General features: G+C 37.3%; 1 protein-coding gene and 1 long non-coding RNA gene across 3 annotated transcripts in view; both read right to left on the bottom strand.

Moving 5' to 3' along the window:
* Window positions 1–4,849, bottom strand: part of prkar1b (protein kinase, cAMP-dependent, regulatory, type I, beta) — a 49,025-nt gene extending 44,176 nt beyond the window's left edge. Inside the window, exons 1-2 of the mRNA XM_060892487.1 lie at window positions 4,602–4,849; window positions 3,733–3,928 (exon numbers count right to left, since the gene is read on the bottom strand). Of these exons, the coding sequence (XP_060748470.1) occupies window positions 3,733–3,906 (174 nt within the window). The 5' untranslated portion in view covers window positions 3,907–3,928; window positions 4,602–4,849. The remainder of the gene's footprint in view (window positions 1–3,732; window positions 3,929–4,601) is intronic.
* Window positions 4,850–9,249: 4,400 nt separating this feature from the next.
* Window positions 9,250–12,248, bottom strand: LOC132861360 (uncharacterized). Of its 2 annotated transcripts, XR_009649927.1 has the most exons (4): window positions 11,847–12,248; window positions 10,979–11,049; window positions 10,683–10,862; window positions 9,250–9,770 (listed from the first exon to the last, which is right to left on the bottom strand). It is a non-coding gene; the product is annotated as an uncharacterized LOC132861360 (long non-coding RNA). The 2 variants fall into 2 exon arrangements; XR_009649928.1 differs by lacking the exon at window positions 11,847–12,248 and having other exon boundaries at window positions 9,254–9,770; window positions 10,979–11,090.
* Between the last annotated feature and the right edge of the window lie 10,230 nt (window positions 12,249–22,478).

Genomic DNA, 22,478 nt, shown 5'->3' with positions numbered 1-22,478 from the left:
TGAAGATACAGAGAACAAAGAGAAAGAGATATAAAGAGATTACATAGAGTTAAAAATGTAGTTCCTTTGACTGTTGCATGATTGCTGGTGTCAAAAAATGGGATTTTCACCTAATACAAAGTTTACACATGATGTTATAGATTATCAACAGCAGTTAATCTCACACTGCATTTAGAAATTTTGCAAGGCTCATCTGTCCTGGGATAAATCGTTTACTTCCATAAACTATTAAATTATTAGAGATCCAATAGTACTGATGGAGATGTTTAGGGTGGTTTGCTGGGTGGTAAACTGTGTAGGGTGGTCAAATGTTTCATTTGATTTACACCCATTTAAGAAATAAAAAATGCGTAGTGTAAAAATAAGACGATGATGGTGAAGATCTTAATGAAGAACAAGAAGTTTATTCCAGCATAGCAGTGACAAAATACATGACGTACTTTGGGTTCATCGGAGTCAACAAGAACCCCGAGCAAATCCTGCTCAAGCATTATATACAGTTTTCCCTTTTGGTAATTTAAATGAAGTTCCGCTTTGAATGTGTGTTGAGTGTAAGAATTGAATGTCTCCCAAATGGCTGGGCTACACCTTGTTGTCTAGCTGATTGTCTTTAAATGTTAATCATGGTCACGTACACCTTGTCTTGGTATTGTTACAGTTGTTATCAACCAAGTGGTCACTTTAAATGGTAATCGCAGTCACGTAGACCCTTTGTTCATGGTGATGCTTAATGTCCTGCTGCCGTTCCCATATTTATAATTGAATCAAGTTTATACGTTTAGAGCCCTAAACGTATTACCTTATGATACTTAAACCTTTTTAGGAATGAGCTCTTTTAGATGTGTATCTTGGAGTGGAATTTGGGTGCAATTTCTGTAATTTCTTACACCCAGCTGCTAATTATTCTCTTAATGACCTGATTGCTGATTGTTGGATAACTTTTTAAAATTATTACGGCTTGAAATCTTTTGTGTTTTGTTTGTTTTTGGTTATATTTTTGCTTTTAGAAGTTTGTGAAGACCAGATCATTGTTATTCAGGCCCTGATAATAAAAAGAGAGAGCTGAAGATAGAGCTAAAATACTTTCTGTTCCCCATGACCATACAGCCCTTCAACTACGTGGGATACCACAGACACCTGCTATCAACACCTTAGAAGCCATCTGGGATACTACAGCAACCATGTAGCAACATTATAGCAACCACCCGAGCAATTAACTAGAAACACCATTGCCATCCACCTGAAGTATTATACCAAAAGTATGTTTGAAACAATAAATGAGAGGTGCCCAAGATTTTAGTGTCTCTGGAGCTACTGGAATACTGGATTCCCTGCACACCCTTACTTTAAAAGCATAATCTTTTAAAATGTGTATACAGGCAATATTAATCTGCAATATATTCTTACTGTATACTTAGCTACCTACAGTATACTCAAAAAATAAAACACACCAACTTGTATACACATTATTTGAAAGGATTTTTCTCAGGTCCAAGTCAACTTCCATTCATATGGTTTTGCCAAGAAGCACATTTGTGGGCCATGTGTCGTTTGGGAAATCTATCTTTACCCATTAAACAGACAAGTTTCACACAGATTCTTCAATAGCACATGATAGTTTTCTTTATAACAGTCATGGTTCAATGTCTGGCCACAGGAGTGCCATGTGGTTTACCTGTCATCACAATCACATTGCAATTTGATGCAGGTTTTTAATAGACATACCTCTTTCTACTCCTTGAATAAAGCAATTAAAATAAATTATGATGTAACAAAAATGTGATGCAAATGTATTTATCAACAAAACAAAATCCAATATTTTGCCAGCATACTGTACAGTATATGCAGTACTACTACCCATTTCTTACTTTCTTACCCACTTTACAACCAACAGGATACAGAATTTAGGCTACCGTGCCATATTAAGGAAGTACATGCTTCTATCCTTATTGCAATAGTTTGTGGAATTTCTTGTTTCACACCATAATGTCTCTTTTTAAAAAATACATTTACAGAGATTGGTGTAGAAAAACTTCACTGGACTGCACAGAGCCAACTTTGGGATGACGTCTGCTACTCAGTGATTGATGATTCTACTCAGTATACTTTCAAGACATGGGAATACTGTTCCCAAACACAATAACAACTTGCCTGATATTTACATTGCATTATTAAGCATATACCAATGCAGCACAACACAAAATTGTGCATTGTGGAAAGGTGCAATACCATCATTGTATTAGTTAAGCATCTAATGTAACTGCACTGTTTGAACAGAGGTCTCAATCTGCCCACAGAGTTAAAACATCCAGAATGCAGCACATGCTGTTTACATGATCTCATTGTTTAACTGCATACTTTTACCATTATCAAAAATCCTTGTTAAACTGATGCATTATGTTTCAATCAATCACCTTCACAATGTTGGTTCATTCCTGTTTGCTCAATAAAATTTTTTTTTACAAAAAAATTCCAATCAGGAATTAGAAGTGATTGCAAAACAGTTTCAACTGCTTTGGTGGAAAGGCCATAGCAAGACAACCCGATAAAAATGGGAATGTTTTTTGCAGGTGGTCACCACAAAATATTGCTCTCTCCTTTTCTTTGCTAAATGATGTTCTCACAGACCTCCATATACTAGTCAATGGTACCCTCACTGCTGTTAGGTACCGGGATGACATCTTGGCAGTCCTCATGCTGTTGCAGTGGGCCATGGGTTCCTCCTGGAGCATGTGACCTTATGTGGCCTTAGTGTGCAGTTTCTGTATGATTAAGAATGAATGGCCCTCACGTTCCCCGGAACTAAATCGATAAATTGAGAACCTTGGGGACATTATTTATCAGAGCATCTGAAGCCACCAAGTAGTGTCAAAGGCTGTATAGTAGTTTACTGATGACCTGATCCAGGTCATGGAGGAGATCCCCCAAGATACCACCCACCATCTCATCAGTAGTATGCACAGACTTTGTCAAGAGTTCATACAGGCATGTAGGTCTCATGCACATTACTGACTTGCATTCTGAGCTACAATGATAAAATTCAAGCCAGTTGGATCAGCCTATAAAGTCACTTTTTACTTTGATTTTCAGTTTGATTTGGAATCCAGCTTTGAGTGGATTGATGATTTTTGGTTCCACTAACCATTGTCACATCATTTTGTTTGCAATTAATTGCCCAAAGTATATAGTATAAAGATTTTCATCTTGATTATTTTGTTGATCAAGCTCAAGTGATTAAATTTTATATATATATATGTATTTTATGTATATATATATATATACGTATATATATATATATATATATATATATATATATATATATATATATATATATATATATATATATATATATATATATATATATGAAAATTTAATCACTTGAGCTTGATCAACAAAATAATCAAGATGAAAATCTTTATACTATATACTTTGGGCAATTAATCCAATTAATCCACTTTTACTCAAGATTTACATTTTATATATATATATATATATATATATATATATATATATATATATATATATATATATATATATATATATTTTTTTTTTGTTTTTTTTTTGTTTTTTTTTTTTTTTCAAGTTAGCACACTGTTCACAGCAAACTTTTTCGGTTCGCATAGCATTCGCAACTAAAAATACATGCAAGCTAAATAATTTTTTTGGCTTACCATGTTTGATTTCTTATCAATGGCAGGATATTGCAAAAGGAAATGAGTCTCAGGAACGCACCTTCTCCAGCTTTTCAAAGTGTTCCCGTAGGAACCTCATAGGACGCTCGGGTTTGGCGATGCATAAATTGACAATGCACTCTTTGAGTATCTGTTGGATGTTATGTTTCTGCACAAAAACTTCACAGCCCCTCAAACTCTCATCTTCTTCAAGATTGGGGGAGGATGTGGCCATCTTAGCACTGCTTCAGAGAGAACTGAACAGGGGAAAACAGAATGGGTCAGTAACTGGAACATGTTCAACCTGACGTTCAGTATCATCTCCAGCAGAGCAGAACCAACAGACAATCAACAGATGCCTTGTGGGGTTTTATGTGCGCAGATGGCAACTAAACTACTAAAATATTATTAACGATATATATATATACATACATATATATATATATATATATATATATATATATATATATACATATATATATATGTGTGTGTGTGTGTGTGTGTGTGTGTGTGTGTGTGTGTGTGTGTGTGTGTGTGTGTGTGTGTGCGTGAGTGTATAAAGAGGAGAAATCGTTGCCTGCCGTTTTTAAAAACGTTCATTTTAGATATATAAATCATTCATATAAGACATAACAGCCACCCTGACTTTTCTAAATCTGTCATTTCATTCCCGTTACTCATTAAGATAAAACTCTAAAACTGCGAGATCGAGATAACCGTCTATTAATAAGGGGCTAATTATATAAACACCACCATGGGTTTATACACCACATTCTGTCAGTATTCTCCGTTTTCATTCTCCATTCTACTTAATGCTAAGACCCTGACTGCACAGGGATCAATGGATTCTTCTCATTCATGCGGAAAGATTGCGAGCCTTAATACAAACGTAATCAAATGCTTCACGATGAATAATCTCGTTTCTCTTACCGTTTAATACAGGAGATGGCAAGGAGCTCTCTGGTTTGGTATAATACGTTGTATGGAGAGAGTCCGTCCGGTGTTTATTTCTCCTGCTGCGGAGTTTCTCCTCTCTCTCGATGTCAGTGACGTCAATGCGTCTGTGCTGAACCTTAACATTGCTTTACAAACACATACTCTATTAAGACCATATTCATTCAGTTCATTTAAGGACAGTTTATTGGTCAGGCCATAATGTGGTATATATGTGGATCCTCTTGAGCTGATTTGAATTCTGGGTCCGTTTGTTTTTGCATATTTGTGTTTACATTAAATAACGTGTTCTCTCACTCACACGTATTACTGAAGGTACTTGTGCTCATCACGCACAGTCACGTCTTCGCGTGCTTAAACGCATACGTGAGCATGTCCTGTAGGGAGCAGTATAACATAAACCACACCACAAATGACAAATATAATGTTCATGTTTTATTGTAGGAACCAGAAACAAAGGGCAACATGGGCATAACCACAATTCTTAAGACTTTCTGTAGAGATTTTCTTTGTGTCTTTGTTAAGCAGTTTCAGAGGTAACTGCTTAACAAAGTACATGTATTAAAGATTTTCAATAAATTTAGCAATCAAGGACACTGTTTTAACTTTAAATGAGCTGATCTACATCACAATATGTCTTTACTGGGAGTTAGTTGAAGAAAGAAGTGCAGAATGAATCTGACCGTTATCATGATCATAAGCAGCCTGTAAGAAGGATTGTATTTATCTCAGAGAACATTTTAAGACTGAGGAATACAGTGACTGTTTGAACTGCATTTGTGGTTTACAAAGTGTCATCCATTTCTATCATGAGTTGTTTCAGCAGTTTACACTTTCAGAAAACATTTTCAGGGCACCAGCTTGTTATATAAAACGAAAAGCAAACAAACAAATGTTATTTAGTAGTTTCCACGTACAATGGTATGATGAAACCTCCTGTTTTACTGGTTGACATAACAGTTTGTGTAAAACAATTCTTGCATCAAAATTACATCTTTAATAACTTTAAAACTTTAATTAAATATTAAAGGATGCTAATTCTACCTTAGAGTTAAGTACAAATTGCACAGAGACGTTAACTCAGCTCTGCTTAGTGTTAATTTTAATATATCATTTCTAAAGTCCTACAGGTAAATTTACACAATTCCCATTTATGATTTTATTTAATGCAGCATGAGAAACAGGCCAAGAAAAACAGACAGGGGTGTACCTAATGTTTTTTTCTGTGAAAGTAGTGAGAATCAAGGTAATAAGAGTTGTGGCGAGGAGAAATCAATAACTTTCATGTGGTGGTACATAGATTTATCCAGAGCCGATCGGCCCTATACGCTCACTACGCAAGTTGCGTAGGGCCCCGCAAATTACGCAAGGCTTAATTTAAACTCACCCTGCCTCATATTACAGATCATGTTAATGTTTACGGAAACAAAATGAGAGTGAAATGCGATAACAGCAATCATGTAAACTTGTGTTCTCTTCAGGTTTGATGTCAGCAAGAGCAAATAACAGTAAAGTTAAGTTGATGTGATTCTGTCTCTAGTCTCGATCTGACTAGCTAAATTAGCTGTGCAGTGCTGCCAGTGCAAGTGTGAATGTGTGACAAATGGTTTACATGGCTCACGGGTCAGGTAGGTGGGCCCCTTAGCAGAATTTTGCTTAGGGCCCCAGGGAGGTCAGGATCAGCTCTGGATTTATCACGCTGTAGAAAAAATGACGTGACAGGACGTGATGAAGAACTCCTCTGTTGGTTACTGCGTTTCAGAGAATTTCAGGAGGTAATTAGTCTCAACGTACTTAATGAGTACCTCTATACAGCATCAGCCATGTAGAATGGCTTGTGTCCCAAGGTGTAAGAGTACTGTAAGTGTTTCAGTGTAAGTGTAACACTGAAAGAATATAACATCATGGACAGATAATTAAGCAACAAGTTAGTAGAACATGACAACTAGAAAAAGAAGTGTTAGGTTGTGCCCCACTCTCCCCTATTGAATACAATTTAGATTTAGATTTAAAGCATTTATTGTCATATGCACAGTAAGGAAACAAGTTTCCCAGTACAATTAAATTATTTCTTTGCTGTCCACAGTGAATACCCAACAAGTACAAAAAAAAGAGTAAAATTAAAATTTGATTGGTATGCTGTGTGTGCTGATACATCCCCATACCTGGAAGTAAGTGATCGGGAGGTGCTGGTTGAGGGCCACCTTTTCCCAAATGTGCATAACGTGTTGTATACTCTGTTTGTCAACTTCAAGTCAGCTGGCCTGATATGCCCATCGGGACTGAGGTGGTCCTACTACCTGCCCCAGGTTTCAAAGAGCCATAAGCAGCTGGGACTCCAGAATCATGGTCTGCAATTTGCTGCATTCAATAAATAATAAGATTATTATGGTGATTACTTATGGTGTGCATTTAGCCAAATGTATTCTGTAATAATAATAATACATTTTATTTAACCCTCCTATTGTCCTCCTATACAAATTAGGAGCGCTGAGTCAATTTGACCTTGTCTGTTTTGACTGCTTATAAAAAATGAAGTATATATGATAGCCTTTTTTTCCACGTTTTTATTCTAACTTGTTTCCAACATATTAACATATATTTTGCAAAAAAATATATACATATATTTGATATAATAAACCTTATTTATATACAAAAATGCCTCATTTTTTAGTTAAAAAAAAAACAGAAATCTTTAATTATTTTCACTATAGAGGCACAAAAGTTGATGCACAATTACAGGCTGGTATATTTCAAGGGCAGGAGATTGTTTTGAAACCATTTTGACCATTTTTAGTCAGCAAATAATAAAACCTGTTTTTTTACAGGCCAAACTGACTTGAATGCTTATAAATCAAAAATTCTACAATTATCACCATTCTGTGTGTAATATCTATTTTACACTTGTAATATGTATTTTGCCCATCTGATGTCATCTGATCAACCAACAACAGGCTACACACACACACACCCACACTCAAAAACATGGCATAATTTCATGTGAATAAAACTTTGTTTACCTCCTTATGTTTTTTTTATTATACTTAATTTATGAATGATAAACCTTATGAAATTATGTCATGTTTTGAGTAAAATAAGCAGAAATTATTAAATATTATTTTGGATAACCACTGGCTGATAAATGTCAAACATTACTCAGAATATCTCCAGGCCAAAGCTGACTGATGCAACTAAATTCATAAATAAGAGAGGAAACAAATATGATTTGAATATGAAAACACAACGTGTGTGTGTGTGTGTGTGTGTGTGTGAGTGTGTGTAAAGCTTGTTTGTAGGTGTGTGTGTAAAGCTTGTTGGTAGAAGAAGAAGAGAAGATATTGTCCCCACCTGGACAAATGCATATAACAAGTGTGAAATATTTACAAATGATTGTCTTTGTTTTTTTGGAGGTGCAATGAATTGCAATGCCCAATGCTTGTGTGTGTGTGAGTATGAGTGTGTGTGTAAAGCTTGTTGGTAGATCAGATTTTGCCCCCAGCTGGACAAATGCATCTAACAAGTGTGAAATATTTACAAATGAGTAGCTTTTGTTTTTTATGGCGGTCTAATGAATTGCTGTGCCCAGTGCTTGTGTGTGTGTGTGTGTGTAGCATCATTTCGGTAGATCATATTTTGCCCTCTGCTAGGCGAAGGCATATCAAAAGTGTGAAATATTTACAAATGTTTGGCTTTTTTTTCTGGAGGCCTAATGAAATGCAATGCCCAATTTGTGTGTGTGTGTGTGTGTGTGTGTGTGTTAGTGTGTGTGCATGTGTGTGTGTGTGTGTGTGTGTGTGTGTGTGTGTGCGCGCGCGCATGTGCGTGTGTGTGTGTGTGTGTGTGTGTGGTGTGTGAGTGTGTTTTGGGTGCGTGTGTTAGTGGACATTTTATGTGTGCATTTTTGTGTCTGCATGTATGTTCATTGCGCTGAAAAGGAAGGGCAAAAGCGTGACCTGTTGCTCCACTAAATGTGGCCAGGTCAAAATGACCCAAAATGATCAAAAACGTATAATATATACTGTTCTGAACACATAGTTCAACGAAAATAGACAAAATTAATTTTACTTGCAAAGTTCATAATTTGGAACAATCCTGGTAAATTTCAGGCAAATATGTGGAAGAAAACCCAAATTATGACACATTAAAACCTTCCAGCTGGGTCAAATAGGCCCAGGGAAAATAGGAAGGTTAATTCAAGGTTAATTCAATTATTACTGATCAGGAATGTAATGTAGCATATTTATTAGAAATATGAATTAAACCATATGTAGTATGAGTATGTAGCATTAAATGGCAGAGAAAGAGATGTTACTTATGATGATAATCTTGGCATTACACGTTACACGTAAACCCAGACTTTTTTTAGTTTAGTTTACTAACACAACATTCCTATGCACATGTGTTGAAACCGCTGGCCACAATAGTGAGTACACCCCTAAGTGAAAATGTCCAAATTGGGCCTAAGAGTTAAGGCAGTGTTGCAAAATAATGGTGGCCACACAAAATATTGACACTTGACCCAATTTGGACATTTTCACTTAGGGGTGTACTCACTTTTGTGGCCAATGGTTTAGACATTAATGGCTGTGTGTTGAGTTATTTTGAGGGGACAGCAAATTTACAAATATACAAGCTGTACACTCACTACTTTTCATTGCAGCAGTCATTTCTTCAGTGTTGTCACATGAAAAGATGTTATAAAATATTTACAAAAATGTGAGGGGTGTACTCACTTCTGTAAGATACTGTATGTTATTGTTTTAAAGGCTGATATTCATTACTGCAGTTATATTTAAAATATTTTGCATGTACCTGGAAAAAATGTTTGATAGAGCATTGGTCAACATGATATAAAAAATTACCAACTATTTACAATTGTTGAAGATGCTGGCTTTTGCAGTGGCATAAATGAAAAGAACATATGGCCACAGTTTAACTGTTTCTGAGCTTATAGCTGAAGAGAAGACTGGAGTGGAGGAGCAGGGACTTTTAGAACAAAATTCATTGATGTGGCTGTGTATCAGATGGAATGTATATACTGGAGAAGCTGATCACAGTACGCAGAGTTGCGCTGCTTCTCTCTCACTTCCTCCACTTTCTGCTGCAGAAGAACATGCTCTGCAACACTACTGGCTTTCAGAACATCTGGAGAGAAGGAGATACACAGGACACATGATCTAGGTGGCAGTGATCTCTTTATACTGAAAAACACATTCCATTAAAGGCCCTACATGTTCTCTAATAGTCCCAGTTTCTCATTTTGGAAAAAGGAATAAACACATATGTTCTACTTGATCCGATGTGATCCAGGTCATAAAAATTCCTGATAGATTTAAAGAGAGGGTACAAATGGTCTTTTTTTATAATATTAGCCTGTGATTTCTATCAGGTGTTCACTTAACTATATTTCTGTTTTAGTGTTTAGAATAACAAAGTCCCCTTTATAGGGAGCCACAGAGAAGGCAGAGAGTCAGAAGAGTCATAATTTTAACTTATTTTGATTGGCATGTTGTGGAAATACTATTTACAAATTTCAACCTGTTTTTCATAATTATTAAATCTCACACTTGGTTTCAAAATACTTGGCAATCAGACAAGATTGTCTGACTGAAGTGCCCTGATTTTTCCTTATAAAGATGCAGACTAAAGCCATCTAAACTAGGTAAAAATTGCATAAAAAGAATCAGCAAAGCAAGCTGCTTGAAACAGGTTACTATAATCCAATTAAGAGTTTATAAAAGCATGGACTAGTTTCATGAACATTCAGAGAGCATATTGCAATTGCTTATCTGTAGCATTGTTAACTGTGGACACACCTGCTCTTAGGCAGGCCAAAATATACACATGACCCATTTTATGCCACACCTTAAAAAATAGTTTGGCAAATGTACTGTAATCAGGCTATTTGATTTGTGTAAGCCTATAGCACCCAAATTCCTTACTTTTTTATTCCAAACTTACCTATAAAAAACAAACAAAAAAAATACAACTGACCCTTTTAGTAAAGCCACAAAAAAGAGTTGTGATTTAACATCAACATATGATATTAACACTTACCCAAGACCATAAGCTGGAATTGGTGGTCAGGGTCATCTAAGTAAAGCAGTAAATGCTGGAAAAAGAACTCCAGATTGGGGCGGTATGTTTGTGTGTCTAAAGATGAGAGCCATGCACTCAGAGATTTTAGAGCTTCAACACGCACCTCCTGGCTGCTGTCATCTAACCGTTTTAAGAGCTCTAAAATACACAAACAAAATGAGAGAACATGTTCAGAAATAAACTGATTGTATTCAAAAATGTTTAAGAACTGCTGTGTTGCAGATTTTTGCATGAAATGATTTATATGTGTGTACCTGGTTATATCTTGTTGAGTGTATCTGGGTTAAGGCATCGTTCTGTAACAGTAATGATTGAGGATATTGATCTACAGGCGAAGACGCGAGAGAGCTGTGAGTCTTCGTTCAGAAATTTGATATGCACTGAAAACTGTCTCCATATGAAAACCCTGTCTCTCAACAGAAAACATACACTAATCAAAATGTGTCTCAGGCTATGAAGCAACTTTTTTGCACTTCTTTTTTGCATAAAAGAGGCCAAAGATTACAGAGAAAGGAATGTTTATGACTGAAACATGAATACACATGAACAACCCATCTGCTGATGTATAAAAAAGAAATATATTTCATCCATGCTATAGAATTTTATTTAGAATTTTTACAAAAATCTCCCAATTCATACAGGCTGTGATGAATGGAAAGTCTATAAAATCAACCCAACAAGCAAAGGTTTAATAAATTAAGTCAAACATTTATTTGCAACTGAAAACAATTTTTGCTATGACATCTATATATTTAAAGCTACTTCCCCAAGGTTTTATGATTTCCTCCAGAACACCAAAAATTAAGGTACATTTTGTGAAGCTACAATTATAAATAAATCTATTTTTAGCTGAATTATGCACAAACAAGTAATATAAACAAACCTTGAAAGAGTGTTTTAAAATTAGCTATTTAATTTTAGTAAATGACTTTCTTTAGTGACAAATGTCATGTTTTAATAAGTATTGCTCAGTTGTAAATAATAATAACACACACACACTCACACACTCACACACACACACACACACACACACATATATATATATATATATATATATATATATATATATATATATATATATATATATATATATATATAATTAAGGAGTTTGCATGTTCTCACCGTGCCTCGGGGGTTTCCTCCGGGTACTCCGGTTTCCTCCCCCGGTCCAAAGACATGCATGGTACCCCGTGACCCGAGGTAGTTCGGATAAGCGGTAGAAGATGAGTGAGAGTGAGAGAGATATATAATTATACTATTTGAGATTTGAATCTGGATAAAGGTACGCGATATGTTTTATGACCCCATATATCTAAATGCTTCTTTTCAGCATAGGTCTAAACCATTACACCACCTATGTTTCTTCTTGGTTAATGGGAATATCATGTTCTTGAAAAAGTGTGTGTAGACAGGAAACATGAAATTGTTAATAGACTCAGTTTCATGTTAATTATTTGGATTTGTTGGTCTCCTATAATGCCATTTATCAGTGATTAAATCACTATAATATGCAGTTATTACATCCATAACCCTTTTATTATGGATGTAATAACTGCATATTATAGTGATTTAATCACTGTAATTGGCATTATTGAGGGATTTTATTTTCTACTTCTGATTCTCTTAAACCACGTTGAGTCAAACTTCCCTTTTTGAATACTGAGCATGAAGAGTTAGTAAAAAATGTTATTGTTGACAAGATTATTGATATGAGAGCTAATTTTAAAGGTTCTCCTCTTGTGTAGATTTTTCTTCCTATTCCCAGCGATACATGTTGACTCTGCAGAGTCACTGTTGCAGATTTAGTCAGAAAGCTTAATTAATTATTTAATAATAATAATAATAATAATAATAATAATAATAATAATAATAATATTATTATTATTATTCCTTTTGCAAATTAGTATAATTTAATAGTTCTGCTCTAAAGTTGTTGCGCCCTCTAGTCCAACAATATTTATTTTAGTGCTGAGAATAGAATAATAGGATGTCATTCAGTAAAAGTGATTATTGAAAAGGATGATTAAACATGAAAAAGCTAACATCTTTTTGTTTGTTTCACAAGCTCTCCATGTTTGTGTTTCTACCAGTAGCAACCCAGAGAACTATTTGTTTTACCTGTTCCTTTGAAAGAGCTCCACCCTGCAGCATAGATAGTAGACAGCTGAGAGCTGAAGCCCTAACTGCGGCAGCAGTATTGCCTGGGTGAAGGGAGAAAAATATAATCATATGATATGGATAATAATTCACTTTCAGTATTTACAGAATTTTTGTAGATAAGAGCTCAAAATAAAATTCAGACAGGAGAATAGCAGTGTCCTAGTGTTTCCTCTGCCAAGTCTACTCACTGCCTTAACTTCTGATGTAACTGTGAATAGGTGATACCATTTCCAAATTCTAACAACAACCAGGGTCATCATTGATAATACATAATAAGACAAAAGTATACAACAGAATAAGACAAATGTATACAATAGAATAAGACAAAAGTATACAATAGACTCACTTACAGTCTATAGTATCTATAGACTTTATGTATCTATAATATTTATAGTATGCTATATAATACCTGGTCTTTGAATATTTGCCACCTAGTCAAAAACCTTTTGCTAAAGTAGGTCACATTTAGCAAACCTTACTAACAGGTGTCCCTTAAAAGATTCATACTAAAAGCAAACAGACAAGCAGTGGATGAGGCCAGCGGGCTTGACTAACCTCATCATTGGTGTGCTACATTATTATGTATGTAAATACATGGTATCTTTACCAGTTGTTAAAAATGGAAGTGTTCTTCCAGTTTACTTGCAAGCTATAGTGTTCTTATGATTTTAATAGATTATGATCCATCAAGCTGATATCATCATATGTATTATTCATAAGTTAGAGTAAGGATAAATGATCCTCCTGATAATTTTTGGCAGATGGTTGTGATGGATGAAATGTAAATCATTATGCACATTATAAAGCATACAGAGTACTCATTTTAGTGAAAGATTTAGTTATCAATTAGTATTGGTTGTGTTTATTATGCTGTCTGCCCAACACCTAACCCACAACTTAACAAGATAAGGTGTGCATAAACAATAATTAATTGCTGTAATATACTGCACACGGGAAAAATTTCTCTTCGCAAGCTTCGGTGCACAAATTCAGAACACCTACCAAGCCATGAAGTCCAAGAAATTATCTGTAGACCTCTGAAACAGGATTGTATCAAGGCACAGATCTGGGGAAGGGTACAGAAAATCTTTTGCTGCATTGAAGGTCCCAATGAGCACAGTGGTCTCCATCAAATGGTTTGGAACCACCCGAACTCTTCCTATAGTGGGCCGCCTGGCCAAACTGAGCCAATACCATCCCTACTGTGAAGCAGGGTGGTGACATCATGCTGTGGTGATGTCTTTCAGTGGCAGGATCTGGGAGTCAAGATCGAGTGAAAGATGAATGCATGAACACATGAGCAATGTCCATTGATTAAGCCATTTCTCTCTTGAAGAACAGCTAACTTCATTAAAGGTTCATCACAGTGCCAGTCAGCCATTATGAAGTGTTTTCTGGAAAAATGAGTTAAGACATCATACAAGTTCTCCTCTTTCCATGCATGTACATCTCATTATTATATCATTGTTTGTAATGTCATGGGCAGGCAAGCATCAATAATACTCATATTTAATGCCATTTATTTTAACCATATGCTTTATTATAACTTGGTGACAGTGTTGTACTCTTAGGGAAAATTTGGAAAACTGCTTTTTTATGAATGAATGGGGCATAGAAGCATTTATTATCACCATGTATACATTACAACATAGTTGAATTATTTTCTTCTGCTGGGGCAGAAGCCTGATCCTCTGATCAACAACCCAGAGCCTTAACCACTTGAGCCACCACTGACCTTTTTTAAGCTCTTGTTGTAGTTGTTTTTTTTTGCACACAATTACAATTTTTTGCACACAATTATCTGACGTTGTACCCTACATTGTAACTCCAATTTCATTAAGGTTGCCTACATTATTCTACGGAAAATGTAACATTATGAAAAATCAGAGCTCATGACACTGCAATTTGAGTTAACGAAACATGCTTAGTTTTCATAATAATGATGAAAATAACTTGATATCATTCTGTGAGCTTACAGAACATAAGCATAGAACAAAAGGTTATTATAAAGATTAATATAATACAAAATTCAAGATTAATATTAGATAACTGCTTATATTAAAAAATGAATAAATAAAATTATAGCAATGACTAACAGCGGCATCAACATCTGATGGCTGATACACTTGGCTTGGGCAGGATTCTCACAAACATAAAGAAGTGTTCACTTAGGCAGATAGAAGAATAGTATTTATACAAATTTATGTGAACCAAGACCAAAAAGGGAATTGTGTTGTGTTGGCTATTTTTGTTGGTTTGTACTCAATTCTTTAGGCATTAGCAACCTGTTGACTAATCTCACTAAAAACAAAGTACCCGATTCAGTTCATGGAAAGGTGCAGTATACAGGCTTTTGCAAGTGTTGTTGGGGGCCCAGTGTGATATGACAGACAGTAGGTCTGGCTGAAGATGTTCCACATTGTTAGAGTAAAATTACATACTGTATTGCATACATTTATACTTTTAAAGCACCTCCTCTGCAAAGCAAGAGAGAGGAGTGGTGTTCTTGGAGCAGTGTCCTCCACAAAGCAAGAAGGAGGAATGTCGTCTTCCTCATAGGAAGGGCAAGGCGCAGCGGCCTCCACGAAGCAGGAGGGAAGAGTGCCATCATACACAAGGTGGGGTCGGGAAGCAATGTACACTACAAGGCAAGGAGCAACACCCCTAGATGATGAAGGACATGGAGTAAGGACCTCACCTGAGCAGGGCGGTAGAGTGATGTCCTGAGCAAAGCAGAGCGGCAAAGAGACATCTGAAGTTGGCATGGAGGGTGGGAGATGGTTTTAGTTGGGTCAGAAGGTCCTTCCTCAAAAAATGTCTTGAGCAGGTACATGGTGTCAGCCACTTCTAAGGAGCTTTAGCCAAACTTTTTCCCCCTGTTGCTTACACGGCAGGCAGAAGTACTACAATGAAAAAATCTACTGCATCCATAATTTAGGTCGAGGTTTCTGTCAAAAACTGAAAGCAAAGTCAGATAAAAGTGTTGTTGTCAGATGAAAGGTTGAAGTCACCAAGTGTCTGATGGTGCTTGGTGACTTCAACCTCCCCTCTGACAAGCTTCAATCTTCTTCCCTCCTGACTCTTGACACTCAACAGCTACATCCCCACACACAAAGGAGGCAATGTCCTGGACCTGGTTTTCACCCGTCCTTCTCCAGCTACAGACGTGACTGCTACCCCACTACACGTCTCCGATCATCACCTGGTATCCTTCACCATCACTCTCCCTACCGTACCTAAAACTACCTCTCACCCTCTTGCTCTTACCCGCCGCAACCTTCACTCTGTCTCCCCTTCTTCTGTAGCTTCTAGCACTCTTTCTTCTCTTCCTGATCCTGAGTCTTTTTCCTCACTACCCTTGGACTCAGCCACAGATACTTTCCTCTAATCTCTTTCCTCAACTATGGACCTCCTCTGCCCTTTGCCCACTAAACCCAAGAAAACTTCTTGTTCTGCTCCTTGGCTTTCAGATGCGCTACGCAACAATCGAAGAGAGCTAAGATCATCAGAGAGAAAGTGGAAGAAATCACAACTTGATGCAGATCTTGATTCTTACCGAACACTCCTTGCCAAGTTCTCCTCAGATGTGACTTCTGCCAAGACTTCCTTCTACAAGGAAAAGCTTGAAGCTTCCTCACACGACCCTCGGAAATTCCACAACATCATCTCTTCTCTGCTCAACTCCCCGGCTCCTCCTTCTTCATCCTCCCTGACTGCAGAAGACTTTGCTTCTTTCTACCAGGAGAAGATTGAGGAAATCTGCCAGACCTTCACTTCAGCCCCGACTGCACTTACATCTCAGAGTATGGATTCATATTTGTTGTCGCATTTCTCAACTGTAGCAGCAGAAGAGATTTTACAACTCATCCAGTCCTGCAATCCTACCACCTGCCCATTGGATCCACTCCCTTCCACTCTGCTTCAAGACGTTGGTGGAGACGGCTCGCAGCACAGCGCCCACGGCGAGGATCATCGTGTCCGGACCACTTCCAACGTACCAGCGAGGAATTGAAAGGTTCAGTAGACTTTTCCCTTTTAATGAATGGCTTCAGTCATGGTGTCAGGTTCAGAATCTACTCTTTGTCGATAATTGGAATGTTTTCTGGGAGCGTCATAGCGTCACATCTCCAGGGCACTGCACACCCTCTGACTGGTAAACTACGCTTTAAATTTAAATTTCAACAGCCTTCCTTCACCTCAACACATTGACACAGATGCACACATAGCTCACCCCATAGAAACTGTGTCTGTTCCCCGAGCAGTAACATTCAAAAGTAATTATGTGAGACGTTCTCAAAATAATCTTACTGTAATTAGACCAGAAAAATGCCAAAGAAACAAACAAAAACAGTTCCTAAAGTTTGGGCTTCTGAACATTAGATCACTTGCTCCCAAAGCACTTATTGTAAATGAAATAATCTCAGAAAATAGCCTTACTGCACTCTGCCTTACCGAAACTTGGATTAAACCAAATGACTACATCGGTCTAAATGAGTCTACACTATCAGGATATATCTATAAGCACGAGCCTCGTCAGACTGGTCATGGAGGTGGTGTCGCCACTATTTTTAGTGATTACCTTACTGTTACACAGAGAACACTGTATAGATTTAATTCTTTTGAAGTGTTCGTTCTCAATGTTCCAATATTGGACATGCAAACGAAAAAATCCCTGATGTCTCTTGCGCTAGCGACCATATACAGACCCCCAGGGCCCTTTTGTAGGAGATTTAAACATTCATGTCGACGACACAAATGATGCGTCAGGACTCACATTCATGGACTTACTAAACTCACTTGGGCTTAAACAAAACATCACTAGAGCAACTTACCGTCGTAATCATACACTAGATTTAATAATATCACACAGAATAGATGTCACTGATATAGATATCATTCCTCAAAGTGATGACATCACAGACCACTACCTTATAATGTACACACTACCTGTAGAACAGACTAACTGTGTCTCACCACGTTATCGACTCGGTAGAACTATTATTCCGAGCACTAAAGACAGATTCACAAATAACCTGCCTGATCTGTCTCAACTTCTTACTGTACCCTTAAACACAAATGATCTAGATGAAATTACTAACAGCATAGGCGCTACATTCACTCATACATTAGACACTGTTGCCCCATCAGATTATAGAAGGTTAGAGATAAAACGCTTGCACCTTGGTATAATAGTCATACTCACACCCTCAAGAGAGAAACCCGTAACCTCGAGCGAAAGTGGAGAAAAACTAAATTAGAGGTTTTTAGAATTGCGTATAAGGAAAGTCCAACTATAGACAGGCTCTAAAAGCTGCCAGGGCTGAGCACCTGAGCAAACTCATAGAAAATAACCAGAACAATCCCAGGTTTTTATTTAGTACAGTGGCTAGATCAACAAAACACCAGAAATCTGAACACACTATTCCATCACAGTTCAGTAGTGAGGATTTTATGAGATTCTTCACTGATAAAATCGAAAGTATCAGGAATAAAATAGGTGACACTCAACATATGAGAACAACTAGTGACCCAGTCTCACCTACAGTAAGGCTCTAGACACACAACTACAGTGCTTTGCAAGTACAGGACAGGAAGAGTTAGACAAACTTATTACAACAGCTAAATCAACAACTTGTTCATTAGACCCCATTCCAACTAAATTACTTAAAGAAGTGTTAAATAAAGTTGGTGAGCCTCTTCTTTATATTATTAACTACTCGCTATCTTTAGGTTACGTCCCTAAGTCTTTCAAGTTGGCAGTTATTAGGCCACTCATCAAAAAACCTAATTTAGATCCAAACGAACTATCAAATTACAGACCTATTTCACACATTCCGTTTATGTCTAAAATACTTGAAAAGGTTGTGTCTGTTCAACTGAGCTCCTTCTTACAGGAGAACAATATCCTAGAAGAGTTTCAGTCAGGTTTCAGGCCCCACCATAGCACAGAAACTGCACTTGTGAAAGTCACAAATGACCTGTTCTTAGCTTCGGACCAAGACTGTATGTCACTATTAGTTCTACTTGACCTTAGTGCTGCATTTGACACTATAGATCTCAACATTCTCCTAGATCGTTTACAAAATTACACAGGTATTCATGGACAAGCTTTAAGTTTAGATCCTACCTGTCTGACCGATACCATTTTGTAGAATTAGATGGTGAACCCTCCAGTTTACTACCAGTTAATCATGGGGTCCCTCAAGGATCAGTTCTAGGACCTCTGCTTTTCTCGATATACATGCTTCCATTAGGGAACATCATTAGAAGACATGGGATTAGTTTCCATTGCTATGCTGACGACACATAGTTATATATCTCATCAAAACCAGATGAAATAACTAAATTGTCCAAATTAACTCAGTGCTTTAGAGAGATAAAAGACTGGACAAGCTGTAATTTTCTGTTATTAAACTCTGATAAGACAGAAATACTACTTATAGGTCCAAAAACCAGTACACAGAAACTCTCACAATTTAACTTCCAATTAGAGGGATGCACTGTTTCTAGTAGCTCGACAGTGAAAGACCTGGGTGTTATATTAGACAGCAACTTGTCCTTTGAAAATCATGTCGCCCATACCACAAAAACAGCCTTCTTTCACCTTAGAAATATTGCCAAGCTGAGAAACATCCTGTCTGTATCTGATGCTGAGAAACTAGTTCATGCTTTCATGACCTCTAGACTGGACTATTGTAATGCATTACTAGGTGGTTGTCCTGCATCTTTAATAAATAGGCTACAGTTAGTCCAAAATGCAGCTGCCAGAGTTCTCACTAGGACAAGAAAGTATGGCCATATAACCCCAATTCTATCATCTCTACACTGGCTACCTGTTAAGTTTAGAATTGATTACAAACTGCTGCTACTAACATACAAGGCTCTTAACGGTTTAGCGCCCACGTATCTAGCTAGTTTTCTAACACGTTACAATCCTTCACGCTCTCTGAGATCACAAAACTCAGGACTTCTGGTAGTTCCCAGAATATCTAAGTCTACTAAAGGCGGTAAAGTGTTTTCTTATGTAGCTCCCAAACTCTGGAACGGTCTCCCTGATAGTGTTCGGGGCTCAGACACACTTTCCCAGTTTAAATGTAGATTAAAAACTCATCTCTTTAGTCAGGCGTACACATAACACATCCCATTATATTGTGCACTATTACACTAGACTTGCACATTTTTATGAACAGCAGATATGTTAATCCCTCTGCACTGCTCTTCTCTTTTCTTTTTCTACCCATGCCGAGACACCCAGACATTGTACCAGCTCCGATCGTCTTCTGTGCGATGAAGTTTTTGGACCTCCGCTGAGATGAGGCCGACTCTGTGAGAACCCTGAGACATCTACAGATCTACCAGCTCCAGTTGCACTCTGTGATACTAAGAGAAGATCTGAACTCCATGTGATTCCTACACCAATACAACATTGTCTGACTGTATATTTGTAATCACACCATCTAGTGTCACCCATATGAGGATGGGTTCCCCTTTGAGTCTGGTTCCTCTCAAGGTTTCTTCCTTTACCAGTTAAGGGAGTTTTTCCTTGCCACTGCTGCCTGAGTCACCTCAGACTTGCTCATTGGGGATAAATGCATATACATATGTACATACATACATACATACATACTGTGAACTATATATATTTTCATTCATTCATTTTATACCGCTTATCCGAACTACCTTGGGTCACGGGGAGCCTGTGCCTATCTCAGGCATCATCGGGCATCAAGGCAGGATACACCCTGGACGGAGTGCCAACCCATCACACAACTCACACACTCACAACCACACACACACACTCATTCACTCACGCAATCACGCACTAGGGACAATTTTTCCAGAGATGCCAATCAACCTACCATGCATGTCTTTGGACCGGGGGAGGAAACCGGAGTACCCGGAGGAAACCCCCGAGGCACGGGGAGAACATACAAACTCCACACACACAAGGTGGAGGCGGGAATCGAACCCCGACCCTGTAGGTGTGAGGCGAACGTGCTAACCACTAAGCCACCGTGCCTCTATATATATTTTGAATTTTTATATTAATTCTTTATACTACTCCTTATGTTTATCTTCTGTTCTATGTTTATGTTCTGTAAAGCTGCTTTGAGACAATGTCCATTGTAAAAAGCGCTATACAAATAAACCTGAATTTATGCTCCAGACCATCTCACAAGACCTTCTGCCCTTCATTACCACTATCATCAATAGATCCATAGCATCTGGTCAGGTACCAACTACATTTAAGAGAGCAAGGGTTATTCCCATCCTACAGAAACCTGCTCTGGATCCATCAGACATCAGTAACTACAGACCGGTATCACTTCTCTCGTTTCTTTCAAAAATTCTTGAATGCGTTGTCGATAATCAACTGTCTGTCTATCTCTCACAGAACAACCTCCAAGATCCCAACCAGTCTGGCTTTAAAGCTGCTCATTCCACAGAGACAGCCCTTTTGGATGTCATTAAGTCACTGAATTCACCCTTTGAAATCCCTCAACCTTGTACGGACACCATAAACACACACCATTCTTCACCCAGATTGCAGGCACATCCTTCACTTCTTCAGTGTCAACAAGGCTGACAATGTGGTACATTATTTCTGCTAGCAAACACAAACAACAACAACAACAAACAAAAATATAAAGGCAAATACAGAAAATCAATTATCACACATATTTGTGTAGATTGTGCCCAAGCGTAGCACAAAATCTTTAATCAATTACAAATTTAGAGGTGAGGAGGGAAAGGAAAAGTAAAAGAAGAAAAAACAAACAAAAAAAACAGCCCACCTGCCCTTTCCCGCATGTGGCAACCTCACATATTTACGTATATTTTGTCTACGTTCGTATGTGAGTCATACTCCAATGACAGATCAGAAATTCCTAAGAAGCTATTGGGTTTTCTTTCTTGGAATACTCTTTATAAATACAAATTCGCAACCTTTAAACAGAATAATGTTTTGCACCAGAACAACAATCACCATCTGAGGTTTTAATGACCACACCATCCTTACTCAATTCTATGAACTGCCCAACAGTTCCATCAAACCCATCTGTGTGCAGAAATTTTGTTTGTGTTTTCAATCCCTGTACCTGTATATCACTGCTGCTTTCTGAGTGCACAGTGTATTGTATTTCAGACATCTTTTGAATTACTTAAGTTAAGTTACTTTAGTTAAGGGGCTCTGTGGTTTCCTGATCTTTTTTTCAGTTTCTGCATGTAATTTTCAAATGGAAATCCAGATATTAGGTCTAAATGACCATGAAGTTTGACATCACTAAGGTGAATCAATCCATGTATATTGTACACCACAAATTCTGGGCCATACAACCTACTGAAATGTTCAACAAATGACACAAGCAATGTGTTGGCAAAATCACTCATGGATAAACAGAATGATTGATTCGATAAAATACAAATTGCAACAGACAAAAAGCATGAAATTATATTACACTTGCTCAGAGAGACAACCTCTGAACATTTGGCCCACTATATAGAAAAAATTGTCTAAATTTGGTTGCTTTCCATTTTAGTCTTTCTTCCAGATTCCTTGGCTTTCTGGCAAATTCAACAGGTAGACAATTTGGT

This window comes from Tachysurus vachellii, chromosome 18 (assembly GCF_030014155.1).
Source record: "Tachysurus vachellii isolate PV-2020 chromosome 18, HZAU_Pvac_v1, whole genome shotgun sequence".
In the NCBI taxonomy this organism is placed as follows: domain Eukaryota; kingdom Metazoa; phylum Chordata; class Actinopteri; order Siluriformes; family Bagridae; genus Tachysurus; species Tachysurus vachellii.
The sequence above is the reverse complement of the archived record's forward strand: the minus strand, read 5'-3'. Positions and strand labels throughout refer to the sequence as shown.